The sequence below is a fragment of the Camarhynchus parvulus genome, chromosome 4 (genome assembly GCF_901933205.1).
Source record: "Camarhynchus parvulus chromosome 4, STF_HiC, whole genome shotgun sequence".
Classification (NCBI taxonomy): Eukaryota; Metazoa; Chordata; class Aves; order Passeriformes; family Thraupidae; genus Camarhynchus; species Camarhynchus parvulus.
Genome location: NC_044574.1, coordinates 32,136,186 through 32,159,476, shown reverse-complemented (window position 1 = coordinate 32,159,476; position 23,291 = coordinate 32,136,186). Strand labels below are relative to the sequence as shown.

General features: G+C 38.4%; 1 protein-coding gene across 1 annotated transcript in view; it reads right to left on the bottom strand.

The window, feature by feature from the left end:
- CFAP97 (cilia and flagella associated protein 97) overlaps window positions 1-23,053 on the bottom strand; it is a 28,940-nt gene extending 5,887 nt beyond the window's left edge. The window contains exons 1-4 of the mRNA XM_030948033.1: window positions 22,941-23,053; window positions 13,849-14,721; window positions 13,688-13,759; window positions 4,907-5,169 (exon numbers count right to left, since the gene is read on the bottom strand). Of these exons, the coding sequence (XP_030803893.1) occupies window positions 4,907-5,169; window positions 13,688-13,759; window positions 13,849-14,701 (1,188 nt within the window). The 5' untranslated portion in view covers window positions 14,702-14,721; window positions 22,941-23,053. The remainder of the gene's footprint in view (window positions 1-4,906; window positions 5,170-13,687; window positions 13,760-13,848; window positions 14,722-22,940) is intronic.
- Window positions 23,054-23,291: the final 238 nt, after the last annotated feature.

The following is a 23,291-nucleotide window of genomic DNA, read 5'->3' as shown; positions in this document are numbered from 1 at the left end:
CTTGACAGCTGTTCAAATTTATTTATATTACACCTCCTCTAATGTCACTGATGTTAGTGATCACACTGTCCCTTTGCAGAGTCTAGGGGGAAACAGATAACTGCATTCAAGGACAGTTTTCTGTTCTTATCAATAAAAGTATTTGCAATGTTCTTTAATTGCCAGTTGTATTAACTAGCTCTAACCTGACAAACTCTTAACAGTCAGACAACTCTTAAAGGTGCTCAATTTACAGAAAAGTCTTTTTAACTGAACAGCTATCAAGTTTACGTGTGGCTGGCAACACCACAAGGAAAGTAGGTTAAGAGTACAGAAAAGAAAATCCCACAAAATTAAGCACTCTGCAAAGTGTTCAGAATTTTCCTTGAACATGCCACTTAGTCAGTCTTTATTATAATTACCATGGCAGTGCTAGTCTGGGTCAGGAATATGAAGACCATAAAAATCTGACCACAAAGAGCATATAGCCTAAATACTATCATCACAGAATTATACTATATTTGTACTGTACTCTAGAATATTTTAGCCATGCACATCTGTGTGCCGATCCCACAGCCTGACGGCTTCCTGCTATGACAAGGCCATGGAAACCTTTTGGCATTGCATTTTTTAATCTCAGGAACGACCAACATTTTGTCTTTTGGCTTGGCATACGGCATCTTTGAACTCCGTAAGTGAAAATATCATATAAAATTCTGTGTGCTTGAGTTTCTGAGGAGTCATCAATACAACATGATTATTTCTGAGTTCCTAAGACCACACATGAGGCAACACTGTCTTTCACAACTGCATTCTGCACAGTTTTCTCCTCCTGACTGAGATCAGTGAGACTGAACAAACTTGGTATTCTTTCCACAACCATGTATATTGAGCAGGGTCCAAGGCCTGGTGATGCTTTCTAACTCTGGGGATAGTCCCTGGGGACAGGAAAAAGGGAAGGCAGAGAAAAAGCAGTATGGAATACTTCTAGGGAGGAAAGTACAATGTGCTCAGGTGCAACCTTGATGAACCAGTGGCCCTTCTCCTACTTCTTTCCATGCTGAGAAATTATTTCCCTTGTTGCAGCACGACACAGTTGGCAGGGCAGGCATGGTGCAGCACAGAATCAAAGGAATATTCTCTGTACATGGTGTCAGCCAGGTAGGGGGATGGCCAAAAGCACTGTCTCTCCCTGGCCCTTTACTCCCCACCCAACCACGACAGCACATCTGCACCATTAAATCAAATGGACACAAATAAATACATACTCATTTGTGGCAGTACAATAAATATATTTCTGAAGGAGATTCAGAATTTCCAGCAGGACAAAGCCAGCTCTGACTGCATGAGAAGGGAAAGTCTCCCTGAAGAATCCTTCTGCTGGTAGAGGCCACTGACTGCAACAAGCGGTGGCCAGAAGCAATAATAAATCTGCAGCATAGAGGATCAGGACACCCAGTAAGTGAAAAGAGAAAGCCCTTGCAGAGAAACACAATAAGTGATTTTTGTTTAAATTTGTGTGGAAGGGTCATTATACTGGAACTGGAATCAGAGCTGGATCTATTAGGACTGAGGGTACATTTTGTGGGAATAAGATGTGAGGGAATGAAGAACATGGAGTCTCATGTGCAGTGAGCCATAACAGCATGAGGTATAGGAAGAATGTGAAGAAATGTGTGGAAAGATCAAATATCCACAAAAAAGGAACACCCTTATCCCTCCTGAGCTAAGGTTTGAGAACTGCCCCTACCAGAGCTGCTGAGATCTTCCAACAAAATTCCAATGTGAACTCAAAAGGTCACCATTCCCTAGGAACTTGACTGAACATAGCAGCTTAGCTCACTGAGATCATCCAACAGCTAAATCCTAGTCAGAATTAATAAAAATTATGAAAAACCCACCAGAAAACACAGAGATATGAATAAGTTCTGATGAAGTGACTGAAGAATGATGTGATTACTGCAAATCAGTATTTCAAGGACCCCAAACACTTACCTGTATATTCCAGGCACTACACTAGTAATAAACCAATAAAAACCACTAAAAGTTTCAATGGCATATAGTCTATTGAGTTCATTATTTTATTTACACTGGTGAAAATGATTACTGTATCAATACAAATAGACACACATATATGCAGACATGGGAACAAAGTAATGCATCAGTCACAGTTAAGTTCCTTTCCACTGAAGAGGGATTGAAATTATTTTCAAACACAAGAGTAGAATGTTTTCTGAATCAACAGCATCCTCTATTGGCAAAAGACACACTCTGATCTTGCTAGCTCTGAAAAGCAACCAAAAGTAGGTTCCATTTATGAAAGCACAGTCAAAAGCAGCAATTACAAAATTCTGGCATTAATTTTAGCAGTCATCTGTTTTGCTTTTTTTAATTGTGCTTTTTCCATAAATTGCTAATCAGTACTTTAAAACTACTTTTCATCGGAGCAATGCATCTTTCTACTCCGCCATTGCTCCTTCTAACACAGTCTTTGGGAACAACATGTATTTCCTGCACCTCTTGGCACCCTTTCACAAAACTAGGGAGCACAAAAGCACTCGGATTCCTCTCTAATTCCCTAAAATTTTACTTACTTTCCTGCATCATCTCTGATACTAAATGCCTGCAAGAGAAATCAATCTTTCTGATAACTGTAACTACAGGCATTACTCCAAGAATGTTCTGGTGGACCAAATGAACATTTTCCATAGCCAAGTTGTTAACCTCACGACAAGAAATTATAAAAGCTGAGCCAACACCAGCAAAAAAAAGTATCTCTGCATCAAAACTCTTTAATCCCCTGCAAAGACTACTGTTGTAGATTTCTATTTCTGAATTATTTACAAAACTCTGCATCCTTCTCCAACAAACATTTCACAAAGGTGTATCAAACACCATATCCCCTAAGCAGTACCCTCAGGCCTTGTATGAAAAAAAAAAGATTCCCAAGAAGTAAGAGAAAAAAGATTGATAAGAAAGTTCCACAGAATTCCACCTCTTTAAATTTATGAAGGTGAGGAAAGCTGCTGACCAGAAGAAAACAGGTTCATAAAGCACATACTTTTATCAATATAAAGAAAAAAACCCAAAATCAATGAGCAGGGTAGGGCTGCCCATTCATTTACAGTCTCAGAGAAAAGTATGTCACACCTCTAATCTCAAAAGGTTGTGCTACAAAAATCAGTATGTTAAAACTGTGATGCTCTAGGGGTACATATACTTCAAACATAATAAAAACATTTAAAAAAATCTAAAAAAAGATAGCAAAGTTAAACAAAATGGAAGAGCTGCACTGATGAATCACTGATCCAGGAAGAAGTACAGAATATATCATCCTGAGTTTGGGGAAAAGAATAAACCAAATGCTTTTATAGTCTAAACTAACACAATGTCCTAACATTAATTCTCATATCAAACATGTCCACTCACATTGCTGACAACAACTAAACCAGAAATGAGCAAGTAAATGAACAACACTATTTCTTAGACTTCATGCAACCACCATTCATCTCTAACATGTACCAAAGCAGCAATATGTGAAATGACTATGTGTTTAAGTCTACTGCATTTTTGATCCAAAAGTTGCAAAGGCAAGACAGTCTTGAACCAACATTGCAATATATCATAAGAGAAAGGGGTTGTGGCTTTGAGTAAAAAGAAGTGTATTTTAAAAAATATCCTATACGTTCATTTACTGTAATCATCAATTGTTATGCAGTACAGCATATAACTGTTATATCCCAAGACACTGTGGCACAGCACTTCCTCCCCAACACCTAAGAACATATTAACAAGGCTCATGTGGTAGAGCAATACCTGTTTTCAACATTTGAAATAAACACCATCAACACCCTCCTACTGACCCAAACACATTTCTTTCCCAGCCAATGACAAGTATCACACATCTATAACAAAATCTTGTGCTAAATTCTTTCAGACTTTAATGTATAATGTGAACTGCAGTCTAGTGGAGCTGGGAAGAAAGTTTCCTAATTTGCAAAGTTTTAACAACCCAGATGTATGAAAGCTGGAAGAATGAAAACCCAACAGATTTTCCCAAATATGGTAATCACACTTTTTCCATGTTGAATCTGTATCTTTCTGTGTATAGAAAAGGAAATTGCAACCTATACTTACACAGAAGGTAAAAAGTAATAAATAACTTCCAGTATACATTTTCCGATTATTTTAACAATAATTGTATGGTTTTTTTCAAACACACTGATAAATACATAAGAGGTAAGAAAATGCTATTACATGTATGTATTACAATTCAATTACTAATTGAATTGTAATATACTTATTCAAACCAGTTTTACTTCTATTATTTGAGAACTCTGGCAATATCCCTACAAATGTGTCTGAATTTTTGTTTTCCAGTAAAGTAAGCTATTGTAATTGCCATAACACTGTGGCAATCAGAGTGCAACAAATATTCAAAGACAGAGATAGCTATGAGTCAAAAACCAGAAGTGACATTGACTTTGTATCCTCTGTATTTCAAATATAATGAGTTTGATGCTGTCATATTGATTGTTTTATTTTATGCAAGCCTGTTTTTGAGAAACTAGTAGTCATGATGAAGCAGAATGAACAGTCAGACCGCTCTCCAGTGTTTTGAGTGGTTAAGAGTAACAGTTGTTCCTCTAAAATTAAACGATACCAAAGCAGAGCAAATGCATAAAAACTGAAATCTACTTCCATCTGAAAAAAACCCATCATTACTCCCACCTTTCTCCCAAAAATCCAAGAAACTCACCCATATGAACAATTGTTCCAACACCACAGTAAGGGAAATTTATTGAAGACTTATTGCAGTAAATGTCCATGGGCTGCCTCATCAATGTTCTAAGTATTTAGCAACAGCTCATCTGACAAGAGATAGTCCTTCTCAATTTACTGATCCACATCCACACTGAAAACTTACCAGGTTTTCTCTTTCAATCCTCTGCTGCTCTTTTTGCCTGTTGAGGGCACTGTGGTACAATCTAGGTGGTGTTACAGACACCTTCTTCAGCGTGCTGCTTCTCCTTGGCCTTGCAGACTGTCTGGACAGCTCTTTCAGCAACCTCTGGTTTTCCCGATCAATCTGTCTTACTTCTTCATTTGTGAAAGAGTAATTTTTCCTTATTCCTTTAGATGGCTGATCGATGGTTAGTTTTTGCTCTTTTTTATCCAACTGTAAGAAAGCTTTAAAATAGCAAAAGGTGAAATAAACAAGCAGATTAGAAAACACAGCTTCAGGAATCCAGGAGTAAACAAGCTAGAACCAAGAATTAAAACATAAATTAGTATTTAGATGTTTGCCATAAAAAAGTCTTAAACTTTGCTCCCAAGTTTATCTAAGGTATCCATCTCAGTTAAGAGGCAGAATAGATACAATGTTTCAGACAGAAAACTTACACTGGGGAAGCCTGACACAGAGGAACAAAGTGCACTTCCTGAAGTGATTTTGTTGATACTTAACGCCTTAAGCAATTCTACATCGTGTTGGTGGAGGAAATGCAAAGGGAATGATGAGAAGTAAATTGAATGGATGGAGAGAGATGAGTGAGCACATATAGGAAAAGAAAAATTACTGGGGCATGGAAATTCAAAACAGTAAGCAAACAACAATCAAATCATGATAATCAGGTATCAAGACAAAGAATGCACACTTAAAAATACACAGCAACTTGATGTGCACAATTGCAAGATAACTGGAAAGGTTCACTTGCAGCCAGAGCCAGTTATATTTATTACAGTTCCACTGGAGCTTTGCTGTTGACCTATTTCTAAGCCTTTGCTTTCTAAAGCTCTGCAGCAGGTCTTCAGGCAACTGCTGTGTAGGAGTTTTGCTGTCATGGTGTTACCCCATCAAACCACCGCATTAGCTGTGGTACAGGAATGGCAGTCCCTGGTTAGATTAGACAGATTCTTGGAGCTGAGACACAGACAAAAAAAGTGCCATTCCCCACACTCCTCCAATATCACAGTGCCTTCAGAAGACATCCCTCACTCTTACCCCTAGAAGTCCCACACAGGCAAAACAAGCATTCAAAGCAGAAAGGAAAAAAAAGAAACAAACCCAGGCAGGCAGTAGTATTTCCTCAGCAAACACTTCTGCATTAGCAATCTGTTTGCAAGAGATGTCTGAGGCAGCCTAACAGTGAAGAAAACTTAAAGAATGAAGAGTATTTTCTTACTTCAAAATGAAATGAAATCTTTCTTGCAGTATCTCAACTGATTTTATTTCAGAATTGCTGCAAGTAAATATTGCTACTTTCTTTGAGAAATTTAAGAACATTATTCAAAATGTAAACCCCAAACATTTAATGAATTTCAACATTCATCTGGAAATTAGTAAACTTGCAGTATCAGCATGCTAGCCAATATAGGCAAGAACTGTCCCTAGGCAGTTCTAACTGTGAGGTTGCCCACAGTAGCAAATTCTGCTTTTGTTTGTCAAGAGAAGATGCAAATCACCTCAAAACCAAGACACAACGCAAACTAGCGCAGATCAAGTGTGCCAACCAACAGGTTAATACAATATAAATGTCTTGAGAAACATCTCTACAGTTTAGTAAGTTATTGTCAAGGTAAAACTAGTACAGCCATCAACACCATTGGAGGAGACAAACCTGGAATGAGACTCATCTAGATAAGCCTACAAGGGACAAAGAGAAATACAAAGAAAATAACTAGAGCCACAATTCACATCAAGCTGCAGCATACATCTCAGTAGAAACTATTATAGAATGCCTTTACTGGAACACGCAAAATCAGCACTGCAGAACACGGCCAGATGACAGTAAATGGAACAACTATCTGAAGAAGATATCATGTTACATAATTGATAATTGTATTATTATGGAGCTTTTGCCTTATATCCGCAGCACCTCATGGGTTAAAGAGGACTGCATGTCATATGCAAAAGTGGAAATCCAGTTGAGACAAAGAACAGTTGTTAAACTCAAGTCTTGACCTAGCCTTGTGGCATCAATGCTATTGATGATGAAGTCTATTACAGGAGAAATTTAAATTTCTGAATGACTGTCAGCACAAATTTCCAACAATTATTTTCCCTCTGTGGAAGGTGGCGACTAGTCAAAATCAATTTAAAGCAACTGCATTCTCGATAAAGACTTTTTCAGGTACAAATACATGTTTCATGCCTTCACTGGTCAGTGACTTTTAATTCACTATTAGATAACAGGTTATACTTTGGCAGAGACTGTATACCCTTTTGATGTAACTATGAACTATAGCCAGTAAAGAGATTAAAAATGCTTCAAAGTAATTACTTACTACCTATTTTCTGACTTGTTCACTTTTCTGGTAAACTGCCGTCAGGTGTGATGAAAAAATAAAACAAGAGCAATGACATGGAACAAAGGCCTTTCCCTTTCACCCCAAAGCTGGTCAGTAAATGCTACTAGAAACAATGATTCAAGGAACCCTGAAGCAATTGCTACACACAGGGCTCAAGAAGCACCGCTTTACTTTGTCACTGAGATCTCCTGGGGATGGTGGTATGTAACTTCCTTAGCATTAAACACCCCCTACCTTATCAGAAGCACTCAGGCAACTAGAGTGAATATATATCTATGTACATATCCATGCATCACTCTACTGGATACTACTTATATACACAAGGACAATGTTACTAACTTTACTCTCATCTTCCAGTTTCTTCAGCACATCCCCCCTCAACACACAGACTTTTCCTTTTTTCATTCATCTCTTCTTCCTTCTTCTTTTTCTTAGCCTTTTTACTTTGAATATATATCACTTCTAGAGTGCTTCATCCACACCTTTTACCACCTCACCACAAAGATAGCCTTTCCCACCTGTATCAGCAGAAAGAGACTCCATCCCACTTTCTTCCATATGTTGTTCATTCTTAGCCTCATTATTATTTATTTATTCTTAACGTAGAAACTGACTTTACTACTGCCAACAGCTTTCTGGCAACTTTGGAGGTTGAGAGCTTGCTAACAGTCATAATATTGAATTTATCACAACTCAAGAGAAATATATTAATACAGTGAAAGAATTAAGAACATCCCAAAGGTTCTGTTGTGAAGTTATTCAGTGAAGCCTTAGCAGACAATTGCCAAAACCCAGTAAATGATCTATTGACAGACAGCTAAATTACAGAAGACTCATTAATTTTGCATCAGAAGTTCAGACCCAATGCAACACATGCAGTAGCAAGTGTTTTTTCAAGGGGATGGAATGAAAATATCAATCTAAAACTCTCCAGTTCCTTAAATGATCTTTTTATTATTATCCTTCTGTATGGCCCAAGAACCCATTTGAAACTTCACAACCAGCTTTTTGCTGCAACACTACTGCAATACACCAAAGCATTAGATCAGGTAACACAATAAAAGTACCTGGTTTGTTGTTCTTCAAACTGTTAATTAACCGGAGTTATGTTTTACTTGGTTAAGATCTATGCTCAGGAAGAATTTAATCTGCAAACACCACAGCAAAGCAAACCATAACTTACTGGACCCTATCCATAAATTGTCTTTTTTAAGCCACACATATGCAACACTGATCTGCATAGGAACCGTGTCACAGGAGAGTCTAAAGTTTAGTAGAAAAACAAGACAACACAATGTATACTGTGTCATTTTTCTGAAAGGGCACCACTAATACTACAGCATGCATATTCCTAACAAAATGGGCAGAAGAAATCACCACTCCCTAAATGATGTTCAAATAAGTCACAGAAGCAATATAGAAAGCAGCAGGAAAAAACTTCTGTAGGTCTCCCTGAAGCAGGGGTGATTCTTTCCAAGGTCCAGAAAGACACTTCTGACTCCTGAATTTCAAATCAGCACTAATAGTTACCACTGCTTCCAGTCACCTGACTGAAAATCTGTCCAACATGCCTCTGCAAAGCACCATTTATACAGCATCATATTCCTATTCTCCACACACTTGCTATGACAGAAGATTAGGTAATTCACAATAGGAATGTATGCCCAATATGCACTGAATGAATATTACCACTCACTGGCAACATTGCTTTCATGGCAGACAGTAGGTGTCTAAGTGAGGTCAGCACATGCCCACAAAACCAGAGACAATTCACCATCAATAAGCAAATAAAAAAGGTAAGATTCCAAATGCTATTAAATACTGGGAGCACAGTTCATGTTATATAACTCAGGTGTTTGAGTTTCATAGTTATTTCAATGATTTATGCATCAATGCACCCACACTACTCTTTAATCACAAAGCCTAAGTGTTTGAAGAGTCAGGTATACCTGACTATTTTTGCAGTGGCCACTGACAACATGAGATAACACTACAGTTTTAAGGTTATGATTTAAGTTTCTAAGGAGTTTGTAAGTCTTGGAACAATGAAATATGACTTACCTATCATATATGTATTCTATCAGTGGGTAATTAGTAATCTAACTAAAGCACCAGTCACTTTCATTGTCAGTCAGACCTTACATGTAATTTGGGGTAAATGATAAATAAGCAGCAGCATTTGCATAACAACTTGCAGTGTGCAGCCTACTTCTCATTTGCTGGCAAGCAGGAAAAGAAAATTCCCTGGTATTCACAGGATTTCTATGAAAGCTGGTTTCCATGGAGAGATACCTGACTTTTTTTTAAGCCATAAACAAGCGGTTTATTGCTTTCAACTTCTAAGCATTGAAATAACCTTGCAGAATGAAAAAGGCCAAACCTTATATAAAATATAATTAGCAAGTCAAATGCATTAGGACAGGATGATACAGCCATCCTAACAGTACTAAGGCTAAAATCAAAATCATGCATGTTTCAGTGTATCTTTTGCAATCCCAATATAAATTGCTTCAATGCTTACACTTGACTGATACTTTATTTTATATTGCTAAACTACCACATGTGCAAAAGGATTAAATAAATCACAGTTCTTCATCAATATCTAATAGTTTAAGAGTGAAACTATTTCCCTGAGGTATCTCTAAACAAATACTTCCTATAACATCCATTATTGTAGGCCACAGAGCTCTTTAACAGGGATTTTGAAGAATTCAAGCTTTGGTGTTGTTTTTTTTTTTTTAAGAAAAGAAGAATGTCCTTTTCAGGTAAAAATTTCCCTATTTAAAATGCTTAAATAGGACTGCTATTTATTTCTTGATATCATGAGAAAGATATCTTACAGGTGTTGGGACTTTTTCCCCCATAATTACAAAGTTTCTCATGAATGTTGGGGAAGCCTCCATAATCTCACAGATTTTCAATCTCTTTTCAACTCTAAATATATGAACAAGCTAGCAATTGCTCTTCTGCCTCAAAATCAGTTTCTAGGCCTGTGAAAACCAAGCATATGAATACACACACAAATAGAAAATTAGTTCAACCTCTGAACATACACACTGAAGAGAATTCCATATAAAAGCTATATATGCTTAGTTCAACTCTACAGTTTGGGTATGTGTATATTGCGGAGTCTACATTTAGATACTGCTTAGCAGCTTTTCTACAAATACACTAGTTCAAAATGAATGAGCACACAGATAACATATCCATAAAGAGAAAAAAGTTTCAGTTATCAAACCTTGTTCTATTTCCTGAGTGACAAATTATATGAAAAAAAAAGTTGAAGTGATTGCTTCATGTTGAGTTGAAGCTGCTATTTAATTTTCTACAATAGATTTTATTCAGAAACACAGAGCTTTTTACTTTTATAATCATGATATTTATATTATAGAGCTTTTCACAGAGGAACATCTATTTTAAAAATCTAAGGCATAGAAGAGGCAAAAAGATTTATCAGCACAGAGGTCAGTGAGAGCTTCAAGGATAGAACTTCAGTCTGTGGCCAATTGCCCTACTTACCCCACCACACCGCCTCCTCAAGTTAATAATAGCTAATACCATGGATTTACAGACTAATTCTCACAGACACTTCTGTAAAATAAGAAGGTATCAACCCCATTTTACAGAGAAGAAAACACAAAGTACTAAGTTCTTTAGCACTGTATATACCTCATGCTCTCTCATTGTATTGATACCAAAAAAATTTAGATAAAGAGATACAGAGCAATTTTAGCAGACAACCCTGTTCTGGACTACAGAAATCATGAGATCTGTCTAAAGACAGAGCAAATCTGTAGCATAATGGGTTGAGATAGATGAGTGCTTAGTTCACACTCATATACTTAACCCACCTCTTTATCTGCATAATAATCAAGATATAGGATCAGGCAAAATAGCATCAGAAAATTTTCCAATTTGTTTTATTCCCAGCTCTCTAACATGGCGATTTATGAAATTGCCTTCAAAACCAATCTTTTACAATCTATTCCTTTGCATTGTCATACTTAATTCCGTTTTTGTGTTCACATTACTCAAGAGTACAGCAGAGGAAACAGCTCTGACATTTTTATTAGTACAAGTTTAGAATATTGCTTTCAGTTATTAATTTTCTGAAATATCTGTAAGGTTTATAGCAAAATGGAAACATCATGGAATCACAAAACAATTGCATACAAAGATCTATATAACATCATGAAACAACAGAAAAACTGTATTTCTACCTGAAAATTTATAATCACACCTGCTATCAGGACTACCTATCTAAAAACAATCCAAGTGCAATATAGAGCAGGGAAACTATGAGATTTCCAATTAGAACTGTGTTATTTGTGAGATTTTACCTTATTAAGAAATGTGTAATAGAAAATTTGGCTTTTATCAAGAACAAGCATAGCTTTAGGAGTTGTAAAGACATGATAAATTTTTGTCTAATAACATTTTTAAAATGCTTACAAATGAATAGTTTTCAATATGAACACAAGTAGGTAAAGGACATATAAAGCAAAAACTTTTTCAATTACTTTTAAATATAACTGCAACAGAACATTTGGAAAAAAAATTAAATAAAATGCTTCATCAGTATAAAGTACTGGAAGAATATTATGCTTATATATATTAAAAACAAATTATGATCATTTAAACTTTTTTTCATGCACTCAGGTCCGGGCTTGCAGCGTTCTCACTTGAAGCAACATTTATGCCTATGCAGTTCTGATGAACATTTAATGGAGACTGGTGGGTGGGGGAAAATTATTTGCACTTTTTTTTCCCCTAATGTGTACAAAAAAATCTGCAAGCAATAACTCAGAATAAGATTAGCTCCTGTTTTCCCAGACTAGTTACTTTCCACCATTAATAATTCTGCTCCATTTAAACTTCAAAATGCCCAAACTAATTAAGCTATGTTGTGCTTCCTGACTTAGAGAGGCACTTGGGAGTAATATACACATTAATCAGGAACATTAGCTGCTAGACCACATGAATTCTACTCCTCATGAATCTATCTTTATTATTGTTATTTAGAACTGGTTTTCAGTTTTGAGAAAAAAGCTCCTCTCCCCAACAGAGACTCATCTCTGAGAATACTTACTCTGAGCAATAATACCCATTTGTTTTAGGGATGAGATGAATCCATTGGTAGTCACTGGTTATTAAATAGCTTCTTGCTAATGGGGAACAAATAAGGACATAGGACATCATAATTTCAATTGCCTAGCAACAATTCTTCTGATATCATGTTTTGACAACTGGTTGGAACTGTTTCTAGTATGAAAGAATGACTGAAGCACAAGGACTGTCAGGGATGAGAAAAAGCTCTACCTTTCTTGCTTGCTAGCATTGCTTTTCTTAACATCAGAATAATTTCCATACAAGTAAGATCCTCAGTTTTTACTTACAGGCAAGATAAACTATGCGTACAATAAATTCTAAATTCTTCTTCACTAGAAGCTCAGTCTGGCAAGGTGCAAAGTGATGAAACACAACACATGCAGTTTTAGTTGTGCCAGGCTTACTTCAACACAGCAAACCTGGCTTGGAATGTACCAGACCTAAACTGCAAGAGGCTTTCCTCACTCGAGATCAGCAGATTTCTTGATTCAAGCCTTTTTTAATCCACAGATTTTAGTACTGAAAACTCTGGGGCATGAAAACAAATGCAAAAGCACCATGTAGACCTTAAAATATGTGCATGAGATCATCCAGGGCATTCTTACCCCTTATAATGAAGGTGTGCAATGAATGCAGGGAAAGAGATTGCAAATTTTCTTAGGCTTCATTATTAAGATTTTTAAAGTCCATTACCCAGAAGCAACCACTAGAGTTTTAGTAAAGATTATCTGTTATTTTTCTTTCTAAAATGCCTTTACTCAACCTATGGTATTTTAGAAGTCAGACACCTAGCTCAGTAAAGAACTTCAAATACTTCTGTTTAATTATCAAAAAGGTACTAGAAGTTTAAGTATATGAATACCATTTATAATGCAATGAAATTTTGGATTGTCTTTCAGTCTTGGAGGTTGATAATCCAGCCTTTCAACAGAAAGGCTGATGCTTTAATTTAGATATTAAATTGTGCCATAGTTCAGTACACCTTAAGATCCATGTGCAGTTTTATTGCCTAATTTATTAATATATCAGACCTTTTTCAGATGCACCCTGTCTGTGTATCTTACTTCTAGGTATATGCAAACCAATGCATGCTTCTTTTCTCTACTGCAGAATCAGTACTATTACACAGAGAAGAATTCCAAGAATTAGATCAATACCACTTAAACAGCAACCAGTTTTAAAAATACACATGTTGTATGAAAATCCCATTCTCTCTGTGTATTAGAACACAACTGTTCTCAATAAGTGGTAGATGCTGTATTTTGTAAAAAGAAAATTTAAAAATCACCTTTCAGAAGCTGATTCAGGTCCATGGCATCATGCAATACTTTTCGACTATATCTGCAATCAAACTCGGAATCTAATGAAAAAAAATACAGACATAAGATTGAATTTCCCAGCCCCATAGGTGTTGCACATTTAGTGTTGTACTTAAATTCTCCAAATTACCATATAATTCTTGGTTCACATTTTCCTGTCTCTTTACTTTTAGTTTCTTATCATTTGATGCTACAAATTCAAATGACTGGATAGGACTGATGTCTGGAGTTGACAGAGGTGTTACGTCAGTCACTGTGTCTTCAGACTCCTCCAGGTCATCACCAAGTTTTGGTTTTCCTTCTGCTAATTTCATTGCTGACTTGAATTTTTGTTTTGGAGACAGAAGAGCATTTCTACAAGCATTCCTTTTTGGGGAAGAATGAGATAAATCTGATAAACAGCTATCAGAATCTGTGTCAGAACCATCTGTATCTGAGCTTGAAGATGATGATGACGAGGACGAGGAGGAGGAGGAAGAAGAGGAAGAGCTGATACTATATTTTTTGCTAGCCTTTTTTATGTTTGGTTGCTTAGCTGACTTTGGTCTAACTTGTTTTTTGCCATCATCACTACTGTCTTCTTCATCTGTATAGTAATCTTCTTCACCTTCTTTAACTATTTTAGGAATTCCAAGAGGAACAATCTCCTCTGTTTCTCTATTTGCTGCAGGGGTTGCTCCAGATGTACCTGCCTTCTCTTCAACTGGAGAAACTGTCAAAGAGGGAGCATCTTCACTAGGACCTTTGCTATTTTCTAGGGACTGATCCCTTTGCAAATCTATCTGCTTTTCTTCACTTTCCTCCTCACAACACTCTTCATCCTTTGAATTAGAAACCAAATCAGTGTCTGCAAGAGCTGCCTTTGTACTTCCTTTCTCTATATGTTCACCATTTTCTTCAGCTTTCTTTTTCTCTTCCTCAAAGTCGCTGTCAAAGAAGGCATGATCCACTTCACCGTCTGATATGTCTTCAAAACGGTCCATAACAAAATATGAAGAGTCACCTGCAAGCATCAAAAAACATTTCCAAATATTTGTGCAAAAACAGATCCAAATACACTTTCAGTACAATAGTTTTGCTCTTCACTCTTTTAGCTCTACTAATATATAATTCTGCAATTAATTACATGAAGTTGCTAGAGACAATTTCATAGGGAGCTCAGTAAAAAAAATTTAGTGCCACCTTATTGCACGCAGGTCATATGTTAGACCAGACAGCTTTACTTTAAGCCAACCCACCACAATTTCCAAACTATTACTTCTAAGCAAATTTGTCAAACACCCTTAGTGGCTAAAAAATCTTAACTATTACAAACAAGCAATTAACGTGTCTTATTTTTTCCCTTTAAGGTAGAGCCATTTGAAGCTAGACCCACTTATGAGCTATCATTAGTTGGAATTTTATATTGTAAACCTTGTTTGTATACAGTGGTCACCATCTTGGCTGACACAGCCATACACACTTTGACTTTCAGTACTTAAAATTAGAGAAATTTCATTTTACATTGAAAGATCCATGGCTCCAAGGTTAAATTGTGACAGATGTGGGTGTGTCAGTGTTCATGTTTTAGTTTGGACAAGGAGCTTGCTTTTCTGTAACTCACACTCCACAGTAGAGTAGGGAAACTTAATTCTTTCAGATGAACCTAGACTTTAAAAAGTGTGATCCAGGCATGAAACCAGTGCATTTAAAACACAAGTTACCATTCAGTCCATGGGACCAGATCATGGTTAGTCCAAATACATAATATTGCAGACATCAGGACCTCAGTGTTAACCATTATGTTCTACAAATCTGCTATTATGTCCTAGTTCTTACAGAATTTTATAGTGTGTGATCTTATGCTTGTGGCAGGAGGATACAGAAGTTTCCACTCATTAGTAGCATACATATAGTTAAAATAAAAAAATCTCAACATCCCACAACCAAACAAAATCAGCCAGTATCAAAGACTACCAGCCCCATCTAGCCAGAGGCACTTTTCTCCTACTCTTTACAACAGATTTCACTGTTGAAATAATTTAGTAAGCTACAATCAATAAATATGTAACATTCTTTAGACCCAAGAAAATCAAACATGAAGACAGTGGAAGCAACCATGCAAGGTCAGAGAACCAGAATATTTTACAAGATGGATGGTCTCCCTTAAACCACACATAGTTTGTTGCCATGGCAAACAAAGGTGGAAAAAGGGAATTTCCAGGAAAGGTTCTAGCTAAAATTACTTCAAAATACAGAATTTTTAAAGGTCACTCAGATATTTTGCCACTTCTCAAATAATACTGGTTTAGAGGAATTGAAAATATGCTCCTCAAATCACAACATAAAACCAAAAAAGTCTGGAATCTCCTGTGGTTTTAAGAATCACGAAGCCAAATAACTGAAAAGAGACTTATTATAGTTAGATGTTGTATAAAGCTGAGAACACTATTAGGCAACAGAAGCAGAGATCAATTTTCAGGACCGCAAAGATAACTCTCTAAAGGACCTAGCTCTTCAAAGAGCAACAAAACAAAGGAGTAAAACACTTTTGGGAATGCAGATATCCCCCAAGTTAAAGTCTCACACAAGAACAGGCACTAGCCACCATGAAACACCACCCTGCTGCTTACAGAATACTTCGTCTGCCTCTTCATCCTGGCAGGGTGCTCCATTAGAAACACCCCTCAGGACCGACTGCCTTACTGGCCATGTCCTGGTTCTCACTAACAAGCACTCAGCCTTATCATCACTATCCTTGAGCTCTACACAGCTGACAGACCCCCTAACACAGAGGGTCACCCCACCACCTCTCCTTCCTGGCATGTCCCTTCTGAGGAGCTTACAAGCATCCATTGCACCACTCCAGCCATGACAATCACCCCACCACGTTTCCTGATGATCACTGCATCATGGTTTTCTCACAGCATCACAGCTTCTGGCTCCTCCTGCCTTTTACCCATCCTGTGTGCATTGGTGCAGGTGCACTACAGCTGAGCTGTTGGTTCCACCCTTTGTGTCACTTCTTGTGATACCTGGCTTCAGGCAGCTTGTACAGCCTGCAACGTGCAACTATCTCATGAATCCCTGAAAGCTTTTTTCAAGCAGCTTCCTAAAAGGATAATACATTTTAATATATAAAAACATGCACAATAGAATAAATAAAAAACGATCAGAAGATTAACATATTTAAATTTAATTTTCTACCTCATGTAATCAAAACCAGAAGGGAACACAACCTGTTAAGTATAGACCATGAATTATTTATTTAGCAAGTACAACTTGAACAAAGCCAATTCTATGAAGAAAATTAGGAAGCAGAGTTTAAAAATAAAACCCTTTCTTTTCCATTATGAAAGGCTTTTATTACTTAAGGAACTAGCATCTCTCCAGCTCATAACTAGAAATATTATGACTGATTGGTAAAAGCAGGCATGTGGTGTATTTCGCGTGTCTCAAACACAGATTTGAAATAATGTTAGTACTGTTGTATACATAAGAGCATAAGGGGCTAAGGCAAAAAGGATTGCAGGTGGGTGCAGACAAACTAGGATAACTTAATGTAGCTGAAAACTTTAGTATAGCCTAAAATATAACATTTTGTTGAGGTGCAATCACATCCATGTATTTTTAGTTCATGTAATGCTATGCCTGCAAAGGAGACTGAACTAACAGTATCTCATCAGCTATAATGCCTAGTCACACCACTTCTCAGATGACTCTTCTGAGCACAGTCTCTGATGTGAGGATGGGATTTAACTCAAGACAAAAGGGCAGTGTAGAGCTGGCAAAAGGTGATAAAAGATAGCAACCAGCTTGTACATTCCTTTCCATTAATGCCAGCCAGGGAGCACACATCTTCCCACTCTACATGATTCAGGAATAGCGCACCTGCCAGTGGGCTGTTTCCTAGGAAGACTGAGACATAACTGCTTTGCAGACAGTGACCCCCAGTACAGGAGAGATCATTTAGCAGTCTGGCTCTACCCGAGGAGCAGCAGTCATTCCACTGACAAATGCATATTCCACTCCTCTGGTACAAGTCCCTAACAACTTTAGCCTTCATCTTAATGGGAAACCAACACGCCATGTCTCTCACTGTCAATCATTCACAAACATGATGAAATAAACAAAGAGATGGTATTAGATCCTATTCCACTTCTGCATCGAGAGTGTCTGCAACAGAGCTGGAATTTGCCAAGGTGATGCAATACAGAAGAGGTAACTTTGATGATAAAGCATGCCTAAATCAATAACTTGGATCTGTTTACAATTTCACATTTATATATAAAACAGAGTGTAATTTTACTTCAGTGAGAAATACAGAGTTCTGCTAGGTTGCCTGTTTTTAAAACACAGAGTCAACAAGTGATACTCTGGAATCCCAAAAAAGCTGCCACTACAGTCAAATACTTACCATTAACTGCTAATTTTAGTGACCGCTGTGTTTATTTACAAAAAAAGCACATGCTTTTTGTGGCTTTCTGCCAAGAAACCCTCTAACACAAGCATGATCAATTCCAAAGAGCAGGCTGGCCATTAATTATTTGCCAGATCTTTTTTTATTGTAATATTGCTTCTGCTGCTGCACCACCCAAAGAACAAGCAGCATTTTGACATCCTCCTCCATCTCAAAAAACAGATCAAGACCCTAATCACACTAAGCATATTGAGTAATTTTTCCGCTCCAGCTGGAAACCTGCCAACTACAGCACCACCTGAAATATTTTTGTAGGCAATGTCTAAGAGCAGGCCATTAGGCATGACTGCAATTTGAAATCTCTTCTACAAAGGTGGGATGGTACATGAAAAGTCATGAATTGAGGATACAGACTTAGATGTAGGTTTGTGTTTCAACATATCCTGCCTTTTGAAAACATTTTTCAACGCCAGAAACTAACACTTACAAAGTGCATTAAGTACCTAGTGAAAGATTTGAGGTATTTTAAACTTAGTTAAACCTTAAAGTTATCCACTAATCTTCCACAGTCAATTTCCACCATGGTTAGAGCAAATGAAAGCACATAAGCATATGACCGCCAAAGATCCCCAGACAGCTGCTGGCCAAAGGCTTTCAAGTTAATGTACAAGGCAAGGAGGAGAGAGAACAGGCAGAAATGGGGGAGGGGGGGAAGAAAAGAAAAAATATTTCCTCTTGAGCCAAAAATAAGCCATTCCCCTCCTGTGAGAAGCTGCAATAATGCAGAGAGGTGTGTATCTGTAGCTCCAGACTTCACTCATAGAAACAAACTAAATATTTGTTCTTCAGGCTCTTCAGCAAAGGTCACCCTGTGACGTCTTGAGCAGAAAGGCTGGGTCAGACAACACTGAAGTTAAATGATGGGAGTGATGATGGCCATCAGGTCTGTCTAAACAGACCATGGCTACTCACTCATTGCAGAGAATCCCAAGAAAATTACTTGCAAACCCTCTAAACCCAGGCAGAAAAGAAGTAGCTTACAATTACAATAAAAAATAAAGACAACAAATCATATATTGGTTGATAAAAGTAGCAACAGCTTCTGGAAGGTCTTCCACTTCTACAAGCACAAGTGACACCACCCACACTGAAGTCTCATGGGGCTGCTGCTGTACAGTTTCTCACTACCTGGAAGAGTCCCAACTCCAGCTACCTCAAAGACTAGAAGGCAGCAAGCTGCTAGGGGAAAACTGGTCATTGGTATTGATCTTTCCCAAAAGTGACCCATAATATAGATAATATAGATAATTGATAATATAGATAATTGATAATATAGAACAGGTACAAAAAGCCCAGAAAAGGACAGACTCTACTGCCAGATATCAATGGTGAAGAGCAAAGCAAGGGTCCAGCTTTGTTTCCCACTCCTTCTATACTGGTACATATCTATGAAGATATGTACCAGTATAGAAGGAGTGGGAAAACAAAGCTATCTATTTCTGTCTGATATCAAGAATTAAATTTGGGGGCAACATGTATTCAACCAGGCTATCCACGACTGAAGCGGAAGAGTCTGGCACAGCAGTTCAAAACTGCATGCAAGAAAAAGGAAAACAACAGCTCTTATTAAAGCAAAGCTTCAGCATATCTGCCATGTAAAGGCTGGAGTTACATTTGCCAGTCCTGAAACAGATGGCAGGACCATAAAGGAATCAAGTACACCACAAACTACTGATGGAGGTAAATCACAGCAAATAAATCACAGCATATTTCTGAATATCAGGCCACCTCTACCAAGTGGCACAACACGTGAACTGTCTCCCACAACAGAAATGCCCATTGAACTACAAGTGTTCTTCATGCTTCTAACATTATAAATTTAGTGTGCTTAGTGACCTGACTAGACATATAGGTGTGTCATTACCATTTCCTTTAACTGTTGTGCTTCAACACACATCAAATAGAACAGAGTTTCTGGAAGAATTTCCTTCCTAAGGCCCTCCATCACAAGATTAAAACACCGTTTATCACAGTTTAAAACACACACATACAGTTTTACAGATGTAACAATTACATTCTCCACAACCACTGAAAACAAGATGCAATTTTTAATTTTCAGTGACTATATTTCTATATAAGAGGAACAAGCACCGCCTGGTACAGATGAGCAGGAGAAAACATAGAAATTCAGTCACTAAATCAGTATAGAAAGAGCAGCTTCAAAAAATATCACTTCGGAAGAGTCTAAATATACTTGTTTCCTCAGAATGTGTGTAAGAGGCAAATGAGGTAAAAGCCTCTTGAGATAATCTCTTGCATTATATTTTTGTGACTTGTTCCTTTCTTCAGATGAGAAAATATTAAGCATGGAAAAGCAGGTAAGATGTTGAAACAGAGGGTTCTATTAAATTCAACATAATATGGGTTTCCTGGAATTCCAGTGTTTATTATTACAATGAAACACATCAAAATCACAAATACTCATTACTGAATTGTGGCTAAAACATCAGTTGAAATTGTAGGATGGAAAATAACTCAGCCAAGGAACACAGATCATGTTTTAGACCATGTCTTGGTCAAACAGGTCTAAAGACAAACATGTCTTTCATCAGGAAGCAAAGAATGAAACAGCTTTAAGAAACAGCTCTGGTGGAAGCAGTAAGGTAACAGTCTGACTATCTCCCATGAATTTAGGGAGTACCTAGGCTCACCTAGGATCCAGCTTGCTTTCAGATTCTTACATCTAAGCTTCAGGTGTAATACTGTGTCATCTGAAAGGACAGACCTTAAAAAGCTTGTAGATGATCCTGCCACCCATGCCACAGATGACCACATGCTACCCATCCTACAAAATTTGCACTTTTAGGTTGAGCCTCCCAATTAGCCAATTGCATTCCAAGTCTCAATGGCTTAGCAGTCCTGAGCCCATCTAAGTCTTACGAACAAACACAGGACCTTCTGAATGCCCTTCTAAAAACAGGCAAGCACAAAACAGAACAAAAATTCCAGTAGGTCGTAACAGCTTTAAGTTCCAAAAAAAGGAATAGAATGTCCCCAAATTACTTGTCCTTTTCTCTGGCTGCTATCCTAAACCATTAGATTATTATCTAGGTTTAGAAAACCAAAAGAACAACATATGCACTACAGAAAAAAACAAAGCAGGAAGAAGTGTTGGAAGAGCTTGAAGCATTCCAGAAGCAGAGTCCAAAGCTCTGACATCTATATTTTTTAATGCCAATTATTTCACAAACCCATTCTTAAGCTTGCTTGTTTTTTAGCAACAACTTCATTTTAGTCTTCAATTAACTCCACTGAAGAATTTAACTTTGTGGAACTTTGTTTTCTCTCAATTGACAATTCCAGCAATTTTCTATCCAAAAAAAGAGAGATTAACTACTTTTTCAAAGAAGCAAAATTGTGTACAATGCATTCTATTCACTATATTGAGCACCTCACTGCAGACAAAAGCAGGGACACAAAAGAAATTTAGCACTGCTATTTCTATTATATTCATTCCATCCCACATTTTTGTCCTGGTGTTTTTATGAATGCTGCATAGAAATTTTAACCACGCAATTTAAAAATATGTACACATCCAAATGCAAACACTAGATTTCTTTTTATTTCTATTATATAGTAAGAATATAAAAGTGCAGGTATTTGCATACTATAGTTAAACCAGTTTTCAAAAAACTGTTTGGAAAGGAAAAACTTCCACCAGGCATAAAGATTATATGACTTAAAATTAAGTTGTGCCATATGCCTTGCTGAGCTACATTTTAAAATGCCATGAAAACTCCAGAAAAAAACCCCAAGGTTTGACAAAGACAACATACATTGCATTTTGTTGTAACATCTCACTGAGTCTCTTTCAAATTAATTCAATACTTCACTCTGCTGCAGGAGCCCAGGTTTCATAACTACCTTATTTGTGATTTCCAACCTAATCCAGAGGGGCCAAGAGATTTGGTGGCTAGTTATTTTTCCAAACGCCAGCCCCATTTTGGGAGCCACTAGTGCAGAACACAGCCCTGTGCTGGGCAGGGAGAGTTACACGTGAGTTCTGAGGAAAATGTGGAAACGTGACTCTGGTGATGATTAACACGCTCAAGGCAAGCTGTTTGCAATAATCATTCCAAATGACTTAATTCCCACCAATTAAGCCCAACCAAAACACGCCTCTCAACTCTATCTGGGCATCACTGCAACATGTCTCTCAAAGTCCGGTAACTTTAAGGGTAGCGCACAGACACCGTAACTCTCTCCCAAAGCCGGCAACTGAGGCGAGAACGAGGGCCGGTGTCTCAGAACGGAGTCTCCCACCTCTTTTCCGATCTCCCCGAGGAGCACAGCGGGCAGGCACGGCACTGGTGGGGCGGAGCGCACGTCTGAGGGCGGCACGGCCAAACTCCGGCAGCTCAACGCCAGCCCCAGCCCCGCACAGGCACCGCGCACGACGCGCTCGGGGGACACCTACGTGCGCCTCGCTCAGGCAGGGGCGCTAGCAGGAAGACAGCTAATTAAAACAAAATTATTTTTGAAATTATATAATGGTTAAAAATAACGCATATGTGCACACGAACAAAACATGTCTCCCACCTTGTTTGGGGAAAAAAATTACCGCAGACGTGGAAAGAACATGCCGGTCGTGCCCAACCGCCCCCAACCGCCCTCCCGGCACCTTCCGTGGCGAGGAGGCACCGCAGGCCCCACCACCCGGCCGGCACCCCCGGGAGGAAGCAGCGGCCGCTGCCGTATCCCCCTTGGCCCCTTTCTCCCGGCTTTGTTGTGGTAACCGCGCAGGCAGCCGGGCAGATACTCACAGGCACGGGAGGACAGAGCGACGAGAGAGCCGGGGAGGCGGGAGCTGCGCAGCGCCGAGGCCGCTCCCTCGCTGCCGCCCCGCTCCTGCGCAGCGCCGGCCGGCCCCGCGCGCCGCCGGGCGGGGAGAGGCGGCGCCTCAGCGGGGCGGGAAGGGAGCCGGGCGCCGGGACCTCCCGGGGGAGGGGCCCCTCAGCCGCGGGCTCTGCACAGAATCCCAGAAACCAGCGGGATGGAGGTGATCTGTGAACCTGCAACCTCTGCCCGACCACCACCGTGTCAACCAGACCACGGCACTAAGTGACACGTCCAGTCTTTCCTGAAACACCTCCAGGGACCGTGGGTCCACCACC